Source organism: Pseudorca crassidens, chromosome 12 (genome assembly GCF_039906515.1).
Source record: "Pseudorca crassidens isolate mPseCra1 chromosome 12, mPseCra1.hap1, whole genome shotgun sequence".
NCBI classification, from domain to species: Eukaryota; Metazoa; Chordata; class Mammalia; order Artiodactyla; family Delphinidae; genus Pseudorca; species Pseudorca crassidens.
The window spans coordinates 43,727,005-43,751,510 of NC_090307.1; the positions used below are offsets into that span (position 1 = coordinate 43,727,005).

Sequence of the window (24,506 nt, forward strand, 5' to 3'; positions counted from 1 at the left end):
CACTTAACAATTGTTACCCTGGAGAGTGGCAGAAAAGCAAAATCAGAAGGAGGAAATTTTATACTTTTAAAATATCTGTGTATACCAAACGTAAGGTAGATAGCTAGTGGGAAGCAGCCGCATAGCACAGGGAGATCAGCTCGGTGCTTTGTGACTGCCTGGAGGGGTGGGAGGGAGGGAGACGCAAGAGGGAAGAGATATGGGAACATATGTATATGTATAACTGATTCACTTTGTTATAAAGCAGAAACTAACACACCATTGTAAAGCAATTATACCCCAATAAAGATGTTAAAAAAAAATCTGTGTATTTAGAAGCACAAATTACTTTCATAATCTTTAAACTGTATATGAAGATAATCTCTATATTATACAACTTATATAATAGATGCATCTATCATATAATATTTAACAACTAACTTAAAATCAGTTCCAAAACAAAATACAAATGAATATTCAAACACCAAAGAAAGAGTTATATGCCCTATACTCTAAAGCACAATGGGGAAAATAAAATGCAGGTATATTGAATTTTTTCCAAAGCAAAGATTACTCATCATTCAATCTGAGTCAGGGGAATTCTTCAGTGTTATTCTCACAGACTAGCCTGAAACGACACAGCATCCAGATGTAGCTGCCAGAAGGAATTAGTTGCAAAATATATCTTGAGATAATTGTAGAAAATGACTTTGTTATATGGGATTATTTGACTCTGACCACTTAAATGTTGAAGAGTGACAAAAACAATGATGCTTGCTTTGTTACAGTTAATAGTAACTCTTCCCCTGACTGTAGTTAGACAATAGCATCACCTCCTTGATAATTCATTGATTTAACAAATATTTACCAAACACACACACACGCACACACACACATCCACACATCCCAAAATGAAATACAATAAAACATGCCATCACCATCTCTGGAGACACTTAACCTCTGGTTTACTATAGTTGAGGAGGGAAGGGTGAGAAACATCTAATTTACTTACAAATGACTTAAAAAGAAGGAGACTAAGCCATGTCTTCTTCCATATCCATTCAAAATGTTGGTTTAGTCTACACAGAAATGACCCTTTCCTACCATATTCCAGTGATGGATGGTATTACACGTCAGATTCTATGGAAGTAGTGATGATCATCACGGTGTTTTTTTCTTTTTGGTCATTGCTATATTTCTGATCTACCATGGCACATGGTAGGCACTTAATAAAACTTGCCTAATGAATGAAAACAAGATAAATAAATGGCAAGGAAAAAGTGATGTACTGAATTTCTTGTTTTGTGGACATATTATTCTCTTCTTCTGAAAAATACCCTTTTATACTGTTATTTGAATGGGAGCCATTCTATTCCTGTAGATACTGAAGAGTTGCCTACTAATGATGGGGTGGTGGGGTGGCAGGGGGAGGGGACACAGGGAGGGTTAATCATTGATCTTCCCCAGGATACATTAGCCTAAAACTCAAGAAAACAAATATCGGTTGCTTTCTGGTAATAACGCCATGTGATGAAACCATGAGACTTGTTGGGAGCCATGCTCCTAGTCATGTGGAAGAAGCCAGACTCAGAAAATAAGGCATCTGTACAGAGCGAAGCAAAGATCAGAGAGCCCTGAAAGACTCATTCTTTCTTTCCAGGTGTTACTGAGGAACTTCATTCACCTATACTGGTTATGTTCATACAAGTCTTCTAATAAACTCTCCTTCTCACTAAATTGGTAAGAATTGGATTTTAGTCACTGTTTGTGACCAAATGTTCACGACCAAGGTGTCTGTTATACCAATTATTAAGTCCTCAGTCGGTTCCCTTCACAGGACCTAAAAAAAATGTACAAAATAGATTGTTTCTAAACCTGATGTTAATTTTTGATTCCTGTAGATGAATAGAAGAGTAGCTATTACTAAAAATTCTTAACCAAATAAGAATCATAAATGCAGAGTTAGTCTTTTGTCAAGCATGCACTTTGAACATCCAGAGACAACAGTTAAAAAATTAAACAATTGTATAAAATTAGGAGCTCACCAGGCAAAGCTATGAATAATTCTAGCAGTAAGAAGTCTTTACCTAGAACTCAACTCTGATGAATAGTTAAAAGAACTTCTGAATCCCAGGCTTCAGAAAGAGGGCCAACATTTAAAAAATGTGAAGAAGGTATCCTAATATTTTAACGATACGATCTACAGGCTTTCTATAGACCAAAGGGTTTATGTGACATGTGCTTTCCTGTCTCTAATTGGAATCATACATAAAAATCTACCGTAACTATTTATACTAAAAGCCAAGTCAAAGATCTGCCACCAGATTTACAGTACTCAAGTAATTAAGATATAATTAAAGTATCTGCATCACAATTTATACTAAATGCATTCTTGGGGCAATTACTTTGATATTCTACTTGACGTATTACCCACCTTAATATTAGCCAAATTTTCCAGGTTTGCATCCAACCCTCCTTTCAGGTCCTGTTTCTTAAACTAGGTGCTAGAGAAATTGAAGGCCATATTTATCAGGGCACAAAGCAACAGAACTGGTTTCAATCAGCCCATATTTGTTGATATGAAGTATGGGCTGAGTCTCTTTAAGGGAGCAATGGAACATTAAAACTTACCTTTGCCAACAAAAGATTCTTTATGAAATCAGATAGTCCCTATTGCTTTTTAGCTGTCCTCAGTCCTGATTTTACCAGTTGAGTTTTGCATACAACCAGGCTGGGAGCTCATTATACCATAATGCCACGTTTATGTCAGAATGAAGAAAAATGATTAGCTCCGATGTGATCAAAATATCTATCCCTTTGAAAGAAATACAAATAAGAGTTACCTATTAACCAACTCTAAATTAGTGCTTACAGAAACTCTTACTTAGATTTTTCCTAGAGGTTGCCATTCAGCATTATTGAATTACTCCTGAAGATAAATTAGGCCAGATGTTTTTCTCCTAGATTCACTCAACTACAGGCAGTAGGCATTAAGCCCACAAGGAATCAAATTCTCCCTGTAGAAACTATCTGTAGAAAAAGCTTTGAGAGTTCTGTTAACCACCTTGACGTTCAGGTTTTAAGAGCTAATTACACCTGCCATTGGGTATAGAGACCCTATAGGAGAACAAATACTGGAATATTCTGTAGGTTACCTGGTACAAAGGGAAGATAAAAACAAAATGTATCATCTCCATATTATTGGGAATTAAAATGAGAAGATGAAAGTCTGCTTTGTGACCCTAGCAATTCAGTGGTGGCTTTGCCTATAATAATTATAATGAAGGAGCTACACCCCCATACAAAGGCCAAAAAACTCTGAAGATAAGGAATTCATTGTGAAAATCAATGTCTCCTACAGATAAATTATGCTGTACTGAAAATTATAGTTTAACACGTAAGGGACTGCGCATCAACAACTCCACTGCCATTTGAGCAAAAGACTGGTAGAAAATTCTAGGAAATCTGGTTTTGAGTTTTTGCTTCTGAGCATGGAACGGATAGGGCTGCATAATGGTGAGTTCAAGGGCTGGACAAACATTGTTCGCCTGGTTTAAGATGCATATGGTCAACACATTCCTTGTGGTATGAAAGTCTGCAGGCTTTCAAGACGAGTTTTCTTCATTTTTTCTCCCTTTTCCTACATGAAAAGGTAGGGCTCAATGGGGAGTCTGTCAGCTGTCAGGAGTTTCTGTGTGCTGTATCTAGAGAAGAGTGGAAACTGGTGGGAAATAGCCCGAGGGTGACCAAGCCCTCCATGGAAGGGAAATGGAGACAGAACTCTCTGAGACAGACTGGGAAATATAATCCCTTAGTGGGGGTGTTCCTTTCTACCAGCACTCCTCTTGGCAAAAAAAAAAAAAAAAAAAAAAAAAAAAAAAAAAGAGAGAAAGAGAAAGAAAGAAAGGAGGTGTTATTACAGTATCTGCTTTCCTGTTCTCAGTGGTGTGGAAATCTGGCCATACCTTTTCAATGTGAAACAGACTTTGTCTGGACTTGGGAACCTGAACTTGTTGAAAATGTCCAGGTGCCCTTTTTCTATCTCTTCAACCATTTTAGAATTCAATTCCCTGTTAACAATAATTGTTCCACTCTTTCTGGTTAGAAAACTGTCCTCCTCAGTAGACAGATGGAAGGAAAAGCACTTATTTTATCAGGAAAAAAATAAACAGAATTATCTTAAGAGAGAATATAAAAGAATTTTCTGTGAATGAAAATCCTCTATTGTTTTCTGGTTTAAAAATATCAAAGATTTTTACTGGAGAGGATGATTTTACAAAGCAATTTAATGCAATGAAGAAGAAAACAGGGACTTAACCTTGTTTGCTTTCCTTACCTCTTAAGCATGTAATGAAGCATTTAGTGTCTCATAAACAAAGGGAAAAGGTGGCCTGGAACAAAAACATCTGTTTTGCTATCAGGACTGTATCTGTCAGGACAGGCAGGGATAGGAAACAGTAAAAACCGACCCCCAAATCTTAGTGGATTAAAACAGATGTTGATTCCTCATTCACATCTACATGTCCAATCAAGACACAGGGTGACGGAAATTTCATCTTGTCAGCAGCTTCTGGGATCAACACAGCCGGGAAAGAAAAAGGTGAATCAAAGCCTGACCAGAGGGAATAAGACCACGCACCTGGTAACACCTGACTTCAAGGGGCAAAGAAGTTCCACCCTGCGCCAACCTACTGCCTATAACAAAATCGCCAGTCAGCCATTCATTCAAGACAGAGGAAGAGATTAGAAAACAATAATAATTTAGTCGAAAACAATCTTTTTCTCTCCGTAGGGTCTCTCCAACACAACTGAAAATAGCTGACCCTTGAGCAGCATGGGTTGGAACTGCGCAGGACCACTTATAGATCTTTTTCAGTAAGTACGACACGATCCACAGCTGGTTGAATCCATCGATATGGAACCACAGAGGCAGAGGAACTGCAGGTAGGGAGCACCAACTCCCTACACAGATTTTCGAATCTGCGGTTGGTCTGTGCCCCTAACCTCTGCGGAGTTTAGGATCAAGTGTGTATGCAGAAACACACAGGAAAAAAAAAATTATGACAAAACACTAAGCTTTATTAAAGTCCCACTGCTCGTTTCTTCATCATTCATTTTTCTGGATGACACCTTTAACGTGCTTCAAGTTGCTTCTTTCATTTGTTAAAACCTGCCTATGACTATCACCTAGTATCAGGAGAATAAGAGACAATTCTTGAAAAGATGCACTGGAAGACTGGACTAATTTTAAAAGGGCCTCATTCTCCACTAAAGCTTTTAACAAATGAAAATAACTTTTATGAATCTTGCATTTCCTACCATGAAGCCAAGCTCATTCAATAGTGAGTTCTGGAAAAAGGGGAAAAAAACAGTCATTAGAAGATTAAAAGGTGATACAGTATCTATATTTGCTCATTGATTTTTGTTTTTCCTACTGATAATCCCTCTATTCCCATTTAGTTATTAGAACTTGGTTTGTGAAGACAGCATTAGCTAAAAGTGGTAAAACAGACATATAAAAACTGGAGAAAGGATGAGAACAGGAGATAGATGATATTTTTGTTTATATTTAACAGTCTTTATTTATTTTTCTCATTTCCTCATTAAAGATCCTGTTGGGTTAAATGTGTTTTTCTCTTTATACACAGTAGCATCTCTGCCTAGAGCAGACCATGAATAAACATCAACACTCAGTGCCATCCACCTTCATCCAAAATGAAAAGGTATGGGGATTTCCCTGGTGGTCCAGTGATTAAGACTCCGCGCTTCCAATGCAGGGGGCATGGGCTCGATCCCTGGTCGGGGAACTAAGATCCCACATACCGTGTGGTGAGGCAAAAAAAAAAAAAAATCAAAATGAAAATGAAAAGGTATGGTTGAATTTCCACAAGGCTAAGAGCCATTAAATGAATAAATAAGAAGTGACAGCAATAAGACTGTGATGCCCACAGAATTCTATATGAAATAAGGAGTCATTATCTTATGCTGATCTTATCTCAATATTCAGAGAAATGAGTGAGGATTTACATTATGGAAAAGAACAGTTTGCTCTATTTCGCTAAACTAACATCCTCTAAGGGTCATGATCATCCCTGTGAAGAAAACTTGGCATTTAGTCAGCGAATAAAAATATTTACTTGCCGCCAGAAAGTACCTGGAAGCTTCATCCAGAATTATGTATTTTGTGAATTATGCTAAACTACGTTATAAATATTATATAAAGACCATTAGAATATAACTCTATTTAAAGAAACTTGTCTGTGAGGGAAAACAGAACAGAAACCATCCATTGTAACTTCTAGCCTCTAAATCAGGAAAGTTAGTTCCAGAGGAAACACCCCAAAGAAACCTTCGGAATCTTCGCAATGGCTGCCTAGGCTTTAACATCTTGAAAATGTGAAGCAAATATCATTAAAACAATACCAGAAAGAATGAATAAGAAAGTATCTAACTTTAATATGCTTAATATTAAAGTTATATGCTTAATATGCTTAGCTCTTAAGTTGGGCAGACATGGGTTTTAATCATTGCTCCACTACTTACTAGCTCAGCAAATTAACTCACCCTCTCCAAAAGCCCAGACAACGGCATTTATAATGTTTTCCCAGCACACTTTCCATCTTTATTGGTACTTTTGTGTAATTTTCTTCTGCTGTATGTGATCCCTGTATGGTAATCAATCATGTCACCTCATACTGGCCATTGCTGTCGATGAGGGATGGGTATATCAGCCAAGTAGGACAAAGTAAAGGCTTCCCTGGGAGGGCATTTACTGAATAAAATAACAACAACAAAAACAATAATAATGAGGAGGAGGAGGGAAAGAGATTCTTTTTATGCTGGTGTGCTAGGCTTGGAGGATGCAGGTCTGGGGTGCAGTAACCATCTTATCTGGACCAAGACTTCTATCGGACCCTGTCTACAGTATGAGGCCAAGAAAAAACAAAGACAAAAGATGGAGAGAAAGCAAATACTTTGATGACATTCTCTATATCTCCACACCCACTTACAACCGAAGTCCACCCTTGGACTTCTCAGTTCTGTGAGCCTTTTTGCTTAAACTAGTTTTCACTAAATTTATTTCACTTGCAACTGAGAGAAACTCAACTGACACTCTAAATCTCAATCTCTTTATTTAAAAAGGTAGATAATACTACAATGTGTCTCCTAGGTTTGCTCTTAGGATTAAACAATATAATGCATATAACAAGTTAGTGTAGTATCAGGTATACAAGTACCCACTAAGTATTAGCTATTATTAGCCATTATTAGTCATTACCTTAGTAATTGTTATTTTAATTATTAGTTAATTTAGTAATAGTAATGTTTTATGATAGCTGATATACAAAGTCTATTCCATCATTATATCAGATTTCTACACTCTCAAAAGGAGGCTATGACATTAAACTTATAAATATTTTACTTATGTGTATAAAGGAGATTATTTACTTTGCAAACATTTCCAATCTGTGTTGTAAATCAATACACTAGATAATTCTCTTTTTGGTTTGCGAGTCATAGAAAGCCTTTACAGATCATCACTGTACCTTATTAAAATCAAACATAAAAGAAGATTACTTTTAGGTTACTGAATTTCTACTACACCTTGCAACTTTAAATTTACAAAGAAAGTATCTCTTGGGCCCTAAGGGTTTTTTGTTTTTTTAATGATCATTTCCCAAAGGTCAAGGTTCATATCTTATTGCATTCACATGGTACCTAACATATTAATGGCAGGAACTGAATATTTTTCATTGCCATTGATTTCATTAAATTATTGTCTCAGAGTAACAAAAGAGGCTAGTGAATTGACAGTAGACACAGATTTTCAAAATCTATCAGTTGTCCAACTGAGTCTCAGGAAATTTGATCCCTTCTCTAGATTGCACAATGACAATTCAGCAATGACACAGAAATAAATCAAGGAGACAGAAGTGTTACAGTTCTACAGAGCTTTTGAAAACTTTTAAAAACTTAGCTCTAACAGCTCCTCTGAAAAATCTTTGACTCATTCACTTTATTTAACTATAATAAGCACCATCCTAACATGAGGTAGTGCATCAGGCACTCGGGAAAAATTATAAACAAGAAAGTAAACAACTAATTATAATATACTGTCCCAACTATGAAGTGCTTTGGGAACATATAAAAACTTCTCAAAGGAAGCTGAAATCTGAAGAAAGTGTGGGAATTTACCAAATGAAAAGAAACAGAAGGGTAGGGAGGGAGGATTTTACAAAGAAAAGGAACAACATGTACCAAGTCAAGACAAAATATGGGACAGTATGATAAATTCAAAGATCTAACAGTACTTTATATGACTGTCATTTAGAATGACGATGGTAAGAGAATCAAGCAATGAAACTGGATATATAAGCAAAAGACAAACCTGAAGGATCTTGAAGCAAGTGGCACGATACTCTTAGAATAATGGGAAGCTATTAAAGGGTTTTTGAAAAAGAGGTACTTTGTATATTCCCCATTAGCAACTCCAGATACACTTTTTACCCTTCTCCACCCAGCTTTGTGACCCAGTAGGCTGACAACTGAATTTCCTCAATGGAGGTCCTCTGTCCTCTGGCTAATGGGTGGGTTCAGCCAATAGGAGGCACCAACTGGAGATCAGTGGATGGAAGAAGAGTGGAGCGAGTGTCAATGTACATGTTTTCCCCTCTTGCAGGGGTGAGGGCTGGCAGCGGCTATGTTCCACCACCTATGGTCACAGTGTCTGTCAGTCACCCTTCTCCTATAATCAGAGCCCACATCACTGCAATAACCACTCCCTGCTCTGCTTGGCCCTTCCAGTCTAAGGATAGTTACATCTTCCTGCTGGTGATATCCCCGATTTGTCTCACTATCCCTTGTTCTTTTCTTTTATTGTGCCCTAACTTTCTTCAATCACCCATTTTAAGATAATGCCATCTGTTTCCCACAGGAACTAAGTCAGACTCAGGGGGATACCATGAACCAGTTCTACCTCTGAAGAAGCAGCTGTGGATGTAATAAGGAGAATGATTCTCAGTGGAGGCAAGTCTGGAGTCAGTGAAACCACTTACAAGGTGCTTGTATCAACTTAACAAGAAGATGGGAACTACCAGACACTAACATTAACTGGCACCTTTGGATGTCAGACACTGTACTTAAGTACATTATGCATATTATCTTATTTAAATATTCCAACCACTCTGTAATGCCATTATTCCCTTTAATAGACAATTGAACTAAAATTGAGAGATGTTAAATAATTTGCCTAAAGTCAAACACATAGTAAGTGGCAGAACTGAGACTCAAACATACATCTGCCTGACTTTTAGGCCTGTCATTAATCTATATTCTTTCCCAAACCCACATACTGTCTGAGTCAGGGTAAATTACAGTGGAAATGGATTAAGTGTAGCATATATTTGAGAATTTGAAGATTTGAAGAAAAGGAGATAAAACTGGCAGAACTCAGTGATTACTGGATAAAAAGGTAAAAAGATCAAAAAGGCATTAATGATGACAAGAAGGTTCCTGCTTTGAAGACCTATGAAGATGGTGGTGGCTTTCATAGAGAGAAGAAAGAAAGGGGGAGCAGACTTGCTGGGAACAGAAGGTGGGAAGAGATATGGCATTCAGTTTTAACATTGTTGACTTTATTGTCACTATGAAAATGCGAATGGAGATGTTTCCACTACAGCAGTAAAGAGGCCATGTACACCTTCTCATCAGTCCCTAGCAGCTAAGGTGCAGATTTGGGAACCACAGTCTGACAATTAGATGCATCTGCCTGTGAATATGAATCTTGAGTCTGGGATGCAAAGACAGAGTGGATTATGATACATCCATATGAGGGCTTCCCTGGTGGCGCAGTGGTTGAGAGTCCGCCTGCCGATGCAGGGGACACGGGTTCGTGCCCTGGTCTGGGAAGATCCCACATGCCGCGGAGCGGCTGGGCCCGTGAGCCATGGCCGCTGAGCCTGTGTGTCCGGAGCCTGTGCTCCGCAACGGGAGAGGCCACAACAGTGAGAGGCCCGCGTATGGCAAAACAAAAAACAAAAAACAAAAAAAACAGAAACATATGATACACTGGGAGCAATAGCAGTGTCCTATGACAGCACTAAGTCACAGTGGTGACACGAGTGGTGGTAGTGGTACCACAGCCATATCCCAAGTAGAATGTTCTTATAGCATGACTGTGTGTGTTTTTGCCGCCCAGCCTCTACCGATCCCTGCCTATTTTTCCAGCCTTTTTTTTTTTTCCGGATCCTTCCGGATGATTATATAAACTACTTTATGGCCTCCAGAAAAAACCTCATTTTCTACTTAAGTTAGCATGAATTGTTTTTTGTTGCTTGCACTCCATAATTCTGACTGGCAAAGCCAGCACATTCATTGTTGTATCCTGTTCCATATTAGGGGAGTCCTTTCCACGTTGTTTTTAATGCTAACCCATAAGCTAAACTATGAGATGCTGTGGGAACTCTTAGAAGACTTTAAAGAATTCATGGCCTTCTGGGGACACAATAAGTAAGCTCCATACCAAAATATGATTAAAAGTTTAAAGCATAAAAAGGCAACAATTAAGTACACTCTAAAAAAAGAGTATACTCTAGGTACCAGGTAGAATAAACACAAACATTTAAGACAAAGCATTAAAACTTCAGGACTTCAAGGATAAAGAGAACATGTAACAACTCTCATATACAAAAAGCATATTACCTCTTAAAAAATAAACAATGACACTCATCACAGACAAGGTATTACAACCACTGATGCAAGAACATAATGAAGAAACATTTCTGAAGTACTAAGGGTAAAAAAAAATTGTCAACTAAGACTTTTACAACTAGTTAAATTAGCACTCAAAGGTGAGAGCAACATAGGATCTCTTAGTTTTGTCCTACCAGTTTCTCCAATTTTTCTTAATGGAAGATGTGCTGAGCTTTGTGAAAAAAAATCTCTTTTTGAATTATAATCCACATATTTGGGGGATAATGCTTCCTAAAGGCTGATGCTGCCCACTTTTGTATACCCAATCTTGACTGTATTCAGACTAAAATTATGAGAATATGGAGGGTTTGGGAAGAAGGTATGGATGACAGGGAGAGGATTTGGCCGTTTGTTCACTCTTTTTTAATTCTTATAACTTCATGTGAGTCTATAACTCAAAATACAAAATCTTAATAAGAAAGATTTTTAAGGGGTGGGCAAAACAAAAACATTTCAGAAATACAAAGACTGTTTATGAACCTGGAGACCCTCTATTAAAAAAAAAAAGCTGTTAAAGGAGGCAACTCGGAGAGTGAGTGTAATACAAGAAATAAAGTTGAGCACAGAAGTTGATAAAATATGTTGATGAATTTAACTATCTCATATTAAACATAACTACTTTGTTACGTTTCGAAGAATTTAAAAGAAATCTAAGGTTGCAGAGATTATTACACAATGGGAAGGTTGGTGCGATGTATATGGACAGAACATGCTAAATTCTGCATATTATTAGGGGAAGCAATCAGACATCACCTAACAAAAGGATTTCTGATATTGAAACGGGCTTCCCATGAACCGTTGGACTTTAACTTACAGGTAATCACAAGAGTGTGAGCAGAGGAATGATTCAGTAAGATCAGGTCTGTTCTAGAAAGATAAATACAGCTTCAGTAAGTAAGATTTGGAAAAGAAATTAGTGATGAAATTAGTTGGAAGGTCAGAACTCAGTAAATATAGAGAATGAAAAGAGGAGGAGCTAAATGTGAGCTATACTTAGAAGGCAGAATTTACCACTCTCCACAGACACCACGTGTTTACGTTCATATAGATAAGTCTCCAGACAGGAGTGCTGTCCTTTCCTCTTTGTGGACCCAATGCATGGTACATTGGTGGGAGGTCTCTAATGAATATTTAACTGAACTGGATAAATTTCATTTGAAATATCCACAGTACATAGAGATAAACAATAGACACTGTTAGTGTAAGTCCAAAATTTAAGGAAAGGATCAAGGCTAGAGTCCTTATCCAGGGACACTTCCATTGAGGTGGATGAGACTGCCCAAGGAGAGGAGAATCAAAAGGACGGGGGACACAGAATTCTGAGATATACCAGCATTAAGAGGGAAACTGAAAGGAGACCCTCAAGCAAGCAGGAAAGAGCAAGAGTGATGGAAAGGGAACAAGGAAAATATCAAAGAAGTTTAATTCAAAAAGTTTAATTGATTTCTAGGATTGACTTAAAAGAGATAAGAAATTAGACTAAACAGAGAATTTAGGAATGACGATTTCTGACTGCGATATTTTCAGGATATGATAACACATATTTTAAAGGGAGGAGATTTTCTTATTAAACACATTTTCAAATAAGAGAGTGTCTGTTGCTTGTGCATGGTAGGGAGAGGATGCAGGGAAGGTCATACAGAGTCCTGATGGTCCAGACAGTGACTTAGTTCTGCAGCTACGTCAACAAGGTTTCCATACATGCACAAATTACATGTGTAGCCATTTATTTCTGACATTAAAAAAAAAAAAACCCTAAGAATAACCAACAGCCTCACTATATCATGTCTTCTCTATGACTGAGCTGAAAAACAAGCGCAAAGATCCAATCTCAATTTCTAATTCCCTGAATTTACTAAGACAGGTTTCAAAACATGATAGTTAACAAAATCTTGAAAATGCCATCTGTCTTCTGAATAAGACGAAGAAGGTCCTTCCTATTCCCTTCTTTAAGTCATAAATAATATATTCCGAAATCAACTATTGGATTAGCAAACACTTGGAACACTTGCCAAAAAAGTCAGTTGTGGAATTATTTTAAAAATCATTATCTAAGTTGTTCATGGACTAATTTATGCTAAATATAAGCAAAATAAACCCATGGTAAATAACTGCATCATAAAGTAAATTATACATCTATATACTTAGACAAAAATCTTACAAGTTCTAAGTTTGTCCATTAAGTATAAATTGCACTGCCTTGGAGAATTCCTCAGGTTCTAAAAGTTCCACCAAAGCTAAGGTCTTGGATGTCATTTAAGTTATATATTTCAGCTATTAAAGTCAATGTTCTGACAAGCCCTTTGGCTCTAACCTCAGGGCATGAATTTGCCTTAAAACTACAGAAGAATGTGTCAGAGGGCTATATGTCAATCAACCAGGAGAAGTGCCTATTCCCAATTTAGTTTCGTCAGTTGCTGACATTAAAATCAGCAACAGTTAACTGTTACCGCTTCAAGTGGGAATATGGAGGCAAGAGGAAAGGTAGGTGTCTAAGTTCAGGCAGATAAAGCTGTTAATTGCTATCCTTTTATGTAGATTTGTTTAATAATGAAAACAATGTGGCTAATCATATAATGTTTCTATTTGTTCCCCAAGGGCTCTTCAGGGAAAGTTTCAGTCAGGGCTAGATTTCCACAGCTACCTACTGTGCGGGGACAAAAGCAGAACAATCAAGGCACTCAGTCCTGGCAAATAGCGGAAAGTCCTTCTGTACAGATGCCCCTCCTCCCAGCCCCGGCAGGAAAGAGCCAGGATCTGCAACTGAGGACCTCAAGGGTCGGGGAGAAGGGATCTTAAATTATAAATGAACAACCACTACCACCACCATGCAAAGTTTTGATGCTTAGAAAAAAAGAGAGAGAAAGAGAGAGAAACGAAAGGCAGGCAATAAGTGTGATGGAGGCTTGGATCCTCCGCATGCCTCCATGCAACAAATCCGTTAAATTCACGTCCATTAAAATGCTTGTATTATTTTTTAAAAATCAGAAAGACAGCACAGAATTTTTAAAAAGAGATCTATGCCAGCCCTGCTCCTTACAAACAAGGTGAAGATACTGGGCACGTCATTAAACCCCACACTAGGAGAATGAGTTACTGAGATAACCCTAGCTACCTACTGATCTCAAGAGAGTATTTTTGGCAAATGAGTGCTCTGGATACATTTTCTACAACTGTAAGGTATGGTACTTACTAATGTTTACTTTCCCTCATTTGGCAAAGGCTATGGGACAGAACAAAGTTGTGTTATTTAAAATAAAATATTTCTAACATCAATTTTGCTTTTAGACTCTATTTCTAAGTAATGGAAGCATTCAGAGACACCCTCAGACCACCGGGGTCCCCTCTCTGTAAGGAAGAGCCATTCTGGGGTATGTGTGTGTGTGTGCTGTGTGTTTCTACTACCCCCCCCCCCAGCCCCACCAGACCCATACTACAATTTACAAGGTCCAACTGTCTTAATATTACTTTCAAAACCCTCCCCAATTGGGTCACGATTTAATTTTCAACTTTATTTCAGTGCCCACATCCTCAAGCCTTCTGAGACTTCTAGACTGTCCTGTTCATTGTCCCCTGAACCCTTCCTCTCACCTGACACTACACCTTGTGCCCGTGCAGTTCTCTTTTCCTAGAATGCTTTCTCATCACCTGTTTAATCTTATTCAGATTTCAAGGACAAACCAAGCTTCGCCTAATCCAGTAAGCCTTCTACAATCACCTTCTCCCTTCTGTAAATCTGTAAACTGGTGCCTCTTGATCATTCATGCGATGCCCACGGCTGGTGTCTGCTCAGTCACCCTCCAAGTTCTCTAGTCTCCACCACTGAACTCTACACTCCTTAAGGATATATCTTTGTATCGTCCCTGGCATTTGAACCATATGCTATGTAGGAGCCCTCAAAATATTCAGGGACCATACTTCACATTTCCAATGCAGTTCAGTGAAGTGTTGAAATGATTACATTATTAAAAATTAAATTTAATTACTTTATCAGTTAGTTTTTCTGTAGTGAAATTCCAAGTCTAAAAGCTACCATATGCTCATCTGCTACTAAAGAATTTGTCAAAGAGAGAAAAACTTAAGAAAGAATTCTTAAAATTCTCTTTCATGTCGGCAGGAAATAAAAAATTAACAACCTATACACTGGGCCCAAGTGCACATTCCTCATTATTTCAAACACATTTTTTTTTCCAACTTGAAACTCCTTCTTTCTTCTCGAGAGGCATACAGCTTGCTCAACTCTTTTCCATCTTTCATATTGCAAAATGAAAATTTAGGTTGCATATCTGAAAGAAAGATGATGAGATATAGACGTAAAGAGATGATGCTATGTGTGAATCACAGAAAACAGCTGAATCAAACCAACCAAAATGTAAGCTTTTGAAAATAAAACTGCGTTTGCCAAATACATTAGCCAGGCTCCCAAACCAGTAAGCACTGTCACAGTTACGGCTCATGTGCACCTTTGGGGCTTACCCCGAATCACAAGTCAAAATGTTCTCAACTGTTATGAAGGCCTGGTCATAACCTAAAATCTGAGCATCACTAGAACAGTGAGAAAATGCCAAAAGCAGGACCAATGCTCTCCCCTACATCCCTATGTTCACCGCCCCTGAGAAATTATATTTATTTCTAAAATACAAAGATAAAAGGCAAGGCAACCAGTACATTAACAATTAGGAATTGTTTTCTAGTTTAACAGCTACCATTACCATTCAGCTTTATTTGACAGAAACCCTAACAGTTTATTTAGAATATAATGCATTATGCAAAAGAATCTTCACTGTGCAAAAGATTCGCACAGATTTCCTTTAATTAATAAACTCCTACTTAATTTTTAATAGATTATGATTTACAAAATTTCAATTTACTTAAAATCTTCAGTAACTCTGCTATGGCATAAAGGGGTATGTGCCTGTTTTCTCCCAACAATGAGTCAAATTTGCCATTAAAAAATTTTCCAAAGGTCACCTTGAACTACCAAAAAAAAAAAAAAAAACCCCACTGATATTCATTATCTGTGTGAATGTATCTAAACTATGAGCAAATAAATCAGCCATGTTACCAAGCACAAAGCAATTGAAGATTAAGATTTATTTTCAGGTGCCAGTGAGACTAAACAAAGATTGTAAGGAATGAAACAAATAGAAAGAAACTCAGGGAACAAATTAATACATTGAACCATTATCTTAACAGCAGCATTCCCTATAGAACAAACTGATTAAACTATCAAAAAGCACTTCTCAAAGCAACAACATTTTTGCATGTCAAAAAAAAAAAAGAATTAACCTAGAATAAACATATAAATAACAGTATGTTCTGTGGTAAGCCAGTAACAAAGAAACCCCTCAGTGCAGTGAAACAAAGTCCTGTCAAATCCTCATTTTTTACAAAGAAGCATGAAGATGCTTTCACAATGGTTTAAACTGTATTTATAGTAACAGAGTGAAGACTTGAGATAAAAGTCGAAAGGATTAAAGTCAAAGCCCCAGCTCGACATGAGTTATGGTTTTGATTTTTATTCTTATTGTGGGCTACATATATTAAGACAGAAGAAACTTCCATGTGATTGTGGGATCCTCTGAGACTCTACAACCTCAGAAGAGCAGATAAAACAGATGAAAATGCATCTGGTTTGGGAGCAGACTCCATATTAAATGGCCCTGCGCTAAGTAACAACCACAACTGCAGAAGGCCGAGGGGGATGGGGGGAGGCTGAAGGCTGAAATTTCTGCAACTGATGCAGGGCAGAAAGAAAATAAAAGATGTCATATTACTATTTAAAAATGGCAGCCTGTTAATAATCACCGCATTCTTGAAAATACAGGGGAACTATGCCACCATCCCTCCTTTCCTAAGATAAACAAGCCCACCACATCCAAACAGGACATACTTCTATGAGAAAATTGGTAGAGCTTGATAGCTGCATCTCCATCTAAAATAAAATCCCTGGAGCTGACACTCAGAGTTTACAGATTTGGAGGCTGGATACTTTTCTCACAAAGAAAACCAAAATTCTGTTGTCAGATGGAAGTTCTTAGTTACTCTAGAAAGAATTGTTCTTCCATATACATTTTTCTTAAAAGTGAATACCAAGCTACATTTAAGCATAAGCTTTTGGTCTCAGTTCAAAAAAATCTATTTTGCATTCCCTCTGCTTTGATATCCTCTCGTTCAAGATAATCACATGCAAACACACACACCAGTAGGATATATATATATATATATATATATATATATACACACACACACATATATGGATATAGATATAGATATAGAATACATAGTGTACACTGGATGATTTGGAAGGTTATTCTTAACATTAATTTGGATACTCTCTCTTTAGTTCTTATATTGCAAGAACCACATACTGAGTTGAATATTTTCCATCCATCTTTAGTCTTTAGTTTTAAATTCAGACATCTGGTTTAACATTTGATGGAGAAAAGGCTAAAAATCCTTAACAACAACGACAGCAAAATCAGCAGTGGCAGTGTAAAAATACATAATAGTATTTCTAACACAGAAATGCTAAAAGAAAGGCATCCCTTTTTCATCGAGTATAAATTAATACTATCAATTATAAGAGTAAAATGTTTTTCATGCAAGTTTGGAAGAGAGTTTAAGTCTATATGCATTCATGTAATCATAAAGAAAATGTGAACAACTGTCACTATTACCCAAATGGAACCATTTCTCCTTTTTCACAAAATAAGTTAAGAATGCTCATAAGTCACTAATACAAACGGCAAATTTCTGAAAAAGATATTTCCAGTAACAATTACTTGCTATTTTATTCGGTATTTTATTTCAACTGTCACATTTTGAATACATACACATTTGTACAACTACCAGGGGAAAAATAACTTGAACCAAATAGAAAAATTACCATAACTACTAGTTCAATATGTCTGGTTAAAATACAGACATCTGGTCTATCATTAATTCTTTTGTGTTGATGACTCCTAGTGTGTCTTTTCCCACCAATGAACTTTGCAAGAGGAAAACGCAACTTTTAACAAAACATTGTAACTCGGAAACCTATTTCAAGATTTATCAATACAATATAATTAGATCAAATAAAGCACAGGACTTTCAAGGATAGCAACATATACTGACTGAATACAAATGGTTAGCTTTAAATTCCATCAGAATACTGTTACTTATTAAAGAACTCTCTGCAGGCAGATACAGCTAATTCATCAATCATTATTTTAAAATATTTATAAATCAACTCATTGTTCACTTGTTTAAAACACATACACTGAAGCTCTATAATAATACTCGATTGCCACTCCAAGGAAACTGAAGAAGGCGTTTTCAGAAGCTTTGCACACCCTCACACAATTCTGAATTAATGGCTCAGCAAACAATAAGTAATGTACTCTGCTTTAGCAAAAATACAGTGATAACATCATTCTGGCATCTACTTAACGCTTCCTGCTTACTTTTCACGTATTCCTCACAAATAAGTTTCCTCTCCCAGATGTAGTTCATTAGAGAATGACTATCACCTGCCCATTCATCCACAGACAGTGAGTGATTTAGCCATCAACATGATCACAGATTAAGGGGAGAAATCATAACATACACTATTACAAATTAAAAGATGAAGTAAAGGGGCCTGGCCACTTCAGCTACCAATAACTAGACCTCAATTAAAAAAGGACTTTTGCCACTTCTTCGCAGGGCAATAGGGTCAATTATCTAAAACCCTTTGCCAGAATCCAGAGACATACCAGCAAGGCCCTTCAACCGAACTCAGATAATTACTTTTGACAAATGTTCTCCTTGAACATGATGTAGTTACTCAAAAGCTTTAAAAAAAAAAGCAAAAACAAACAAACAAAAACCCCGACCACAGTTATAGTAAAACAACCCTTACAAAGTCAACCCAGTAACATATCCTGGGGTCTTCTCCCCCCCATCCTCCCCCCTGCACCCCCGCTGCATGCAGTCTGCTTTCTTTTGGTCAATTTATAACTGATAGTAAGTTGGTGAATAAATATTTAATTTATACAGCCAAAACCCTGAAAGGCTGAGCTTCAAATGTAATGCCTTGCATTCCCGTGAGACACACTGTACAGAAATATCCTTTAAAAAAAAAACAAACAACCGTTTACAGCTGTCCGTTAAACGAAGAAGATGAAGGAAAAAAAAGAAAAACCCACACATACACATGCATCAAACCAAAGTCGCCGACGCCCCTCTGCCAACCAGCATTTCTATAGAGACATTCTTTCGCTGATTAAAACGTAAGCTCCGAAAGGTTAAAGAAAAGGAAAAGCAGCCAAGTAACACCGCCCAGGAAGCCGGCAGTGAAACACACCTAGCTGTACACTCTTAATAACCTCCCGCTACAAATGACACTGACCCAACTTCACCAAACACACACACCCGGACACACACACTCACAAAATTGCACACACGTGCATGGAATGTACACACAAACATCGGTCAGAGCACAATACCTACAAACACCAACGAACTTGATCCACACAAAACATGCACGTATCAGTGTGCATACATAATGCACACGACACGGCACACAGACACGCAACGACCTAGGCTACATGCACACGCCCCACAAGTCCGGGTCGGACACACACCGTGCATGCACGTGTAAAATGTATGAACTCACAAACGCCGAACCTACACACAGACCGTGCACAGAGAGTTATTGATGAAATTCCGGGGGGTGGAGGGGCCGGGAGGGAGTGGTAATTGCCACACAAAGGTCTCCGGAGCAGCAGAGAGGGAAGTCGAGCGGGGCCGAGCGCTCGTAAATTCACCCGTGGAGGAGGTACAGCCGAGCCCCGAGAGCGAAGTACCGGGAGAAGTGTCCCGGGCGCGGCGGGCGCCGGGCTCCCCGAGATAATCGCTGCGCCCCTCCGCGCGCGCACGCACGCACACACAGACACACACACACACACACACACACACACACACACACACACGGGCCCCCGGGCGAGCCCACTCCCGCAGAATAACAAAGAGCAAGAGCCAGGCGAGCGGGCGGCGGCTCGGGCTGGAAGTGGCCGTCTCCGCCGCCGCAGGCCGGCGCGGGGCGTGCGGCGGGGCCGGCGAGACGCGCGGGCGGCGGGCGGCGGGCGGGGAGCGGTACGTACCAGGCGGGCAGCCTCGGCCCAGGTGCGGTCCTTCTTCTTCCTCTTGTCTTTCATGTTTGCATTTCATTGATGGTTCTGATGATGACGTGGGGGATTCCACGGGGTGCTCGGGGTTCGGGCGCGGAGACAATGACCCAGTGACCCGGTGACCCGCACTCTCTCCGCGGGGGGAGGCGCGCGGGCGGCGGCGGCGGGTGGGAGGGATGGAGCGAGGGGGTGGGGTGGGTGGGGGCGCGCGGGCGGCGGCGGCGGCGCGCGGCGGGCGGGCCGGAGGCGGGGGCGATGGAGCCGGGGAACAGGGGCGGGGGCGGCGCCGGCCTGGCTCGCTCGCAGGGGGCTCGCGCTGCGCCGCCGCCGCGGCCGCCGCGGTGACAGCTCCGGGGATGCTACGCTCGGCCCCGCTCACAACAATACACTCTGACGTCACGGGGAATGGCGACGCGGCCGCACACTCGCCGCGCTCACACTCGCCGCGCTCACACTCGCCCTCTCGCGCGCGCACACCCGCGCACACTCGCCGCGCGCCCCCCACTCCAGCCACGCCCTGAAACCCTCACGAGACCCCTCTCCCTCCAACCCAGCCCCCTAAACCCTCAGGGCGCTGCCAGCTCCGCGCAGGCCGTGCCTTTCCGGCCCCCCTAGGGCCGACTACCGCGGACACGGTGGCCTTTGGAACTTGTGTACGAGTCCGCTCCGCAACTCGATGCCTCTGTCCTGTGCGCTCACACACACACACACACTCACTCTGCACTACTCCCCTCTGCTGGACTCCTTTAACCCTTTTCGGCTGGGTTGAGTAGATTCCTAAAGCCTTGTTGAAACCGTGGAAAAGAAAAAAAGCCTCTTCTGATACACAACTAATGTTCAAGGTGCAACTTGACACAATGTTGAGCCACCTACATCATCTTAAACAATGCAAGACCGAAGCTCCGTAGCCGTGGATCAATGCCATGCAGTGTCTTAGCACTGGTTATTTTTTAATAGCGTCATCATTTTCTAAAACATAATGAATATGTAAACAACTAACGCTTATGTATTTTAAAAATTATTTGTAATTGTCAGGTTTGGTGTGCACGAAGAGTTGGACTGTTAACCTTGTTAGCGAACTACAAAAAAAAAAAAGTGTTAAGCCTTGAAAGTTTACTGTAACCTTTCCAACTTCTTAGATCGCTGGTGCAGTGTTTAGGTCAATAAAGTTATTGTTAGGCAAAGAAAAAAATGGCTCTATGACCCACACAATAATTATGTGTGTATCTTGAGTATCTAAAAAACAAAAAGAGCACTCATTCTGGATGATTTATGTAAGGTTATTTCCTGGCTGTAATAATAAAGTATGTAAATAGTACTTTGTGTTTTTTCATATACATTATATCATTTGATCCTCGAAACAACGCAGTTAAACATACAGTTTTCCCTCTACTGCACAAAAGAGGAAATGAAGCTTAAAAACATTACATTACATTCAAGATCTCTTGCTAAATCAGTCAAACCCAAGTCTTTTGACCCTAATCCCATAGTTTCTATTATTCTAAACTGCAGTGCTTAAAAATAAATAATCCTAACTCCAACATTTACATCTAATGAAAAGACATGTCTAAGAACGAAACAATTATAGTAAGGTGCTTCCTTTGAGAGCAGTGTCAAATGACTGAAGTAATAAAAATGTTTGAAATTAAGCAGAGGCAGTACGTAATCATAAAGAGCTGATTATGCTAATTCTTAAAAAATATGTAACTTATTAATTCATTAGAATAAGAAAAATCTATGCATCTTTTTAAAAAATATCAAAAGATTATCTCCATTTCTTCCTTCTTTCTTTTTTAACTGGATTTAGAGGACACACTGAAGTTATCCCTAGGTCAAAAATGTACCCATGCAATTTTCATAACTATTCCAGCATATTATATTTTTACTTTACATTTCAAATACATTAAATTTGAATTATGTTCACGTCTGTATTCTCATTCCAATGTTTTCTCTTCTATTAAGGAATACCTATTTTAAGCAATCAGCCCATAACATACATATATATATATATATATATATATAAAAACATATAATTTGTTATTTTTGTGAAATAGTGCTTAAGAACTTTTGGAAAACATACATGTTCAGTGGCTTTGCAGTAAATTATTATTCTTTAATAACCAATTCTGATTATTAAAGAAGAGAAAATATATCATCCCACTTAAAGCAGGTATAAATTGATTATATTTTTAAAAACTAGTTGTTGTTTATATATCCATTCTTAGACAGTGAGCCAAGTATTATGAACTGACTCTTTGGATTCTACCTCTACTTTTGGATATTTGAGTATAAATACTCCATAGTAAGTAAGTCTGGTTAAAGATTTGATCAGTATTCTATGCTCAAATAACATATATTTCATATAGCACCAGAATAGAAATGGGCCACCATTCCAGAGATGCTGTTGCTGTTGTTACATTCTTTTCTTCTATGTATATCTATCTACATTCAACCATACTTTTCCTTAGGACTAACTCAGTCTCTACATAAATGTGGTGAGAAGAAGAAACATATAGATCAATTATAGATCTTTTATAGTTTGCTAAATTCCATGTATATCTTTTTAACTGAGGTAGAGAGTGATGAATGTCACAAGAAATGTACAAGTAAAATTTTGTGAAAATTAATAAGAGAAATAACTCTCTACTGGGGAGATTAAAGAAGGCTTTAAGAAAGAAATGTCCTTTGAAATGGGATTTGAAGGATGGGTAGGATTTGAACATTCAAATTTGTAGGAATGAAGAGAAGCTTTTCCAAATATAAGTGCAGTAATAGTCAGGACAGTTTAGTACTAGGAAAATATTCAAACATAGATGACATCCTCCAAGCACTGCTAGCATTCATTTAAATTTCATATAAGATCACATGTATTTCAAGAACCATTCCTTTAAACGAGGAGAGAAAGGTAACTCAAAGAGCACAGGCTCCAGTTAGAACTGCCCTAGAAATTCTTCCTTTTCTAAGATCCCCATCCCAATTATATAGCAATAGCGGTAGCTCAAAAATTCATTGGCATGTAATGGCACCTTCTCTGCATTCCCCTGCTTTTTTATTTCCATTCCTGCTTTTAGGTTCAGATTCAACAATTCAACCTCCTGGTGTGCATGTCTCTCCTCATCAATTCCAGCAGATCTTTTTGTCTCCTGGAATGTTATTTTATATTGTAAGATATTTAACCATTGATAAACATTCAGTACAGACCAAATCCAAACAGTAATCAATATCAGTTTGTATAAAACAAAATAGAGGTGATGCTGTACTGGGAAAGGGTTCACCTTCCTATGAGACTCCGATACTAAGAGAAGAGAGACTGCAGAATCTGGGGACAGCAGTTGTTGTGTCATGACTGATCTCTTCGGAAATACAAGGTTTCACCTTGGATCCTAATTAAAGTGTTGACCATAGATTGGAGTTTAGGTGTTTCAGGCAGGAATAAGGGACTGAGATTGCTTCCATTGCCATTCCACATGCCCATTGCCTGTGGAAGTCTGGAATGAAAGGGAATCTCTTATACTCCTCCCCCATACATGGCCACCAGCAGGCACAACACAGAGCAGAAGGTGGGGTGGGGAAGGAGTAACAAAAGTTGAAGGGAGAGAATAGAGTCAAGGGTTGCAGGGGAATTGGGAGAAGTCTTAGGTGGTCTTGATGACCTTGCAATATTTATTTCTGAAATATATGTATTATGCCTAAGCTGAGAATCTCTGAATTCTACAGATAGGAACATTTAATAATTCTGTTTTTCCTAAACATCTTTTGTTAATGATCAATTAAGATCTAACTAGTCTGGAAATTCCATGAAGGTGGTTACCTTATCTTCTTTCTCCCCTGCCCAACTGACTGAATTTCCAGCACTAAGCAAATTACTTGTCATAATCCAAGCCACAGTAAATACTTACTGAGTAAAAACTAAATGATCGGAACTTTAGGAAATCAACTCCTTTTATTGTAAATACAATAAAAGTCCAGCCAATCAAGATATATGTCCTTTTTTTCCTCTTAATAGCAATATGCCACCTCCACCAATTTTTCACTGAGTAGTTCAGGAGTAATACAAAGCAAAGTGAAATAATGCCAAATATTAGCATTATTAATCAAGTACAGTCAGAATGCTGATAAACATTAGCCGCACTCCAAGAACATACAGAAGTGTTTTAATAATATTATGAGGGCTTCCCTGGTGGCACAGTGGTTGAGAGTCCGCCTGCTGATGCAAAGGACACAGGTTCGTGCCCCGGTCCGGGAAGATCCCACGTGCCACAGAGCGGCTGGGCCAGTGAGCCGTGGCTGCTGAGCCTGCGCATCCGGAGCCTGTGCTCCGCAACAGGAGAGGCCACAACAGTGAGAGGCCCGCGTACCGCAAAAAAAAAAAAAAAATAATAATAATAATATGAGACTAATTTTATCTAAAATATTGACAATTCTTCCACTAGGAAATAAGTGGATTAACTGATTATTTTGTTTTTGTTTTTGAAATCTACAACAGTTTAAGATTTTAATGCACTCTAATTATAGAAATATATGTAACTAAAAAGAAAAAAATTGTAAATTTTCTTCAAAACTTTTCTGTAACTGGTTTTATTTGCACTGTCAATGCATATAGTTTTCCTTTTTTAATTG

At 38.7% G+C, this 24,506-nt stretch overlaps 1 protein-coding gene across 1 annotated transcript in view; it reads right to left on the minus strand.

Moving 5' to 3' along the window:
• ASXL3 (ASXL transcriptional regulator 3) overlaps positions 1 to 19,974 on the minus strand; it is a 177,136-nt gene extending 157,162 nt beyond the window's left edge. The window contains exon 1 of the mRNA XM_067699380.1: positions 19,860 to 19,974. Within this exon, the coding sequence (XP_067555481.1) occupies positions 19,860 to 19,913 (54 nt within the window). The 5' untranslated portion in view covers positions 19,914 to 19,974. The remainder of the gene's footprint in view (positions 1 to 19,859) is intronic.
• Positions 19,975 to 24,506: the final 4,532 nt, after the last annotated feature.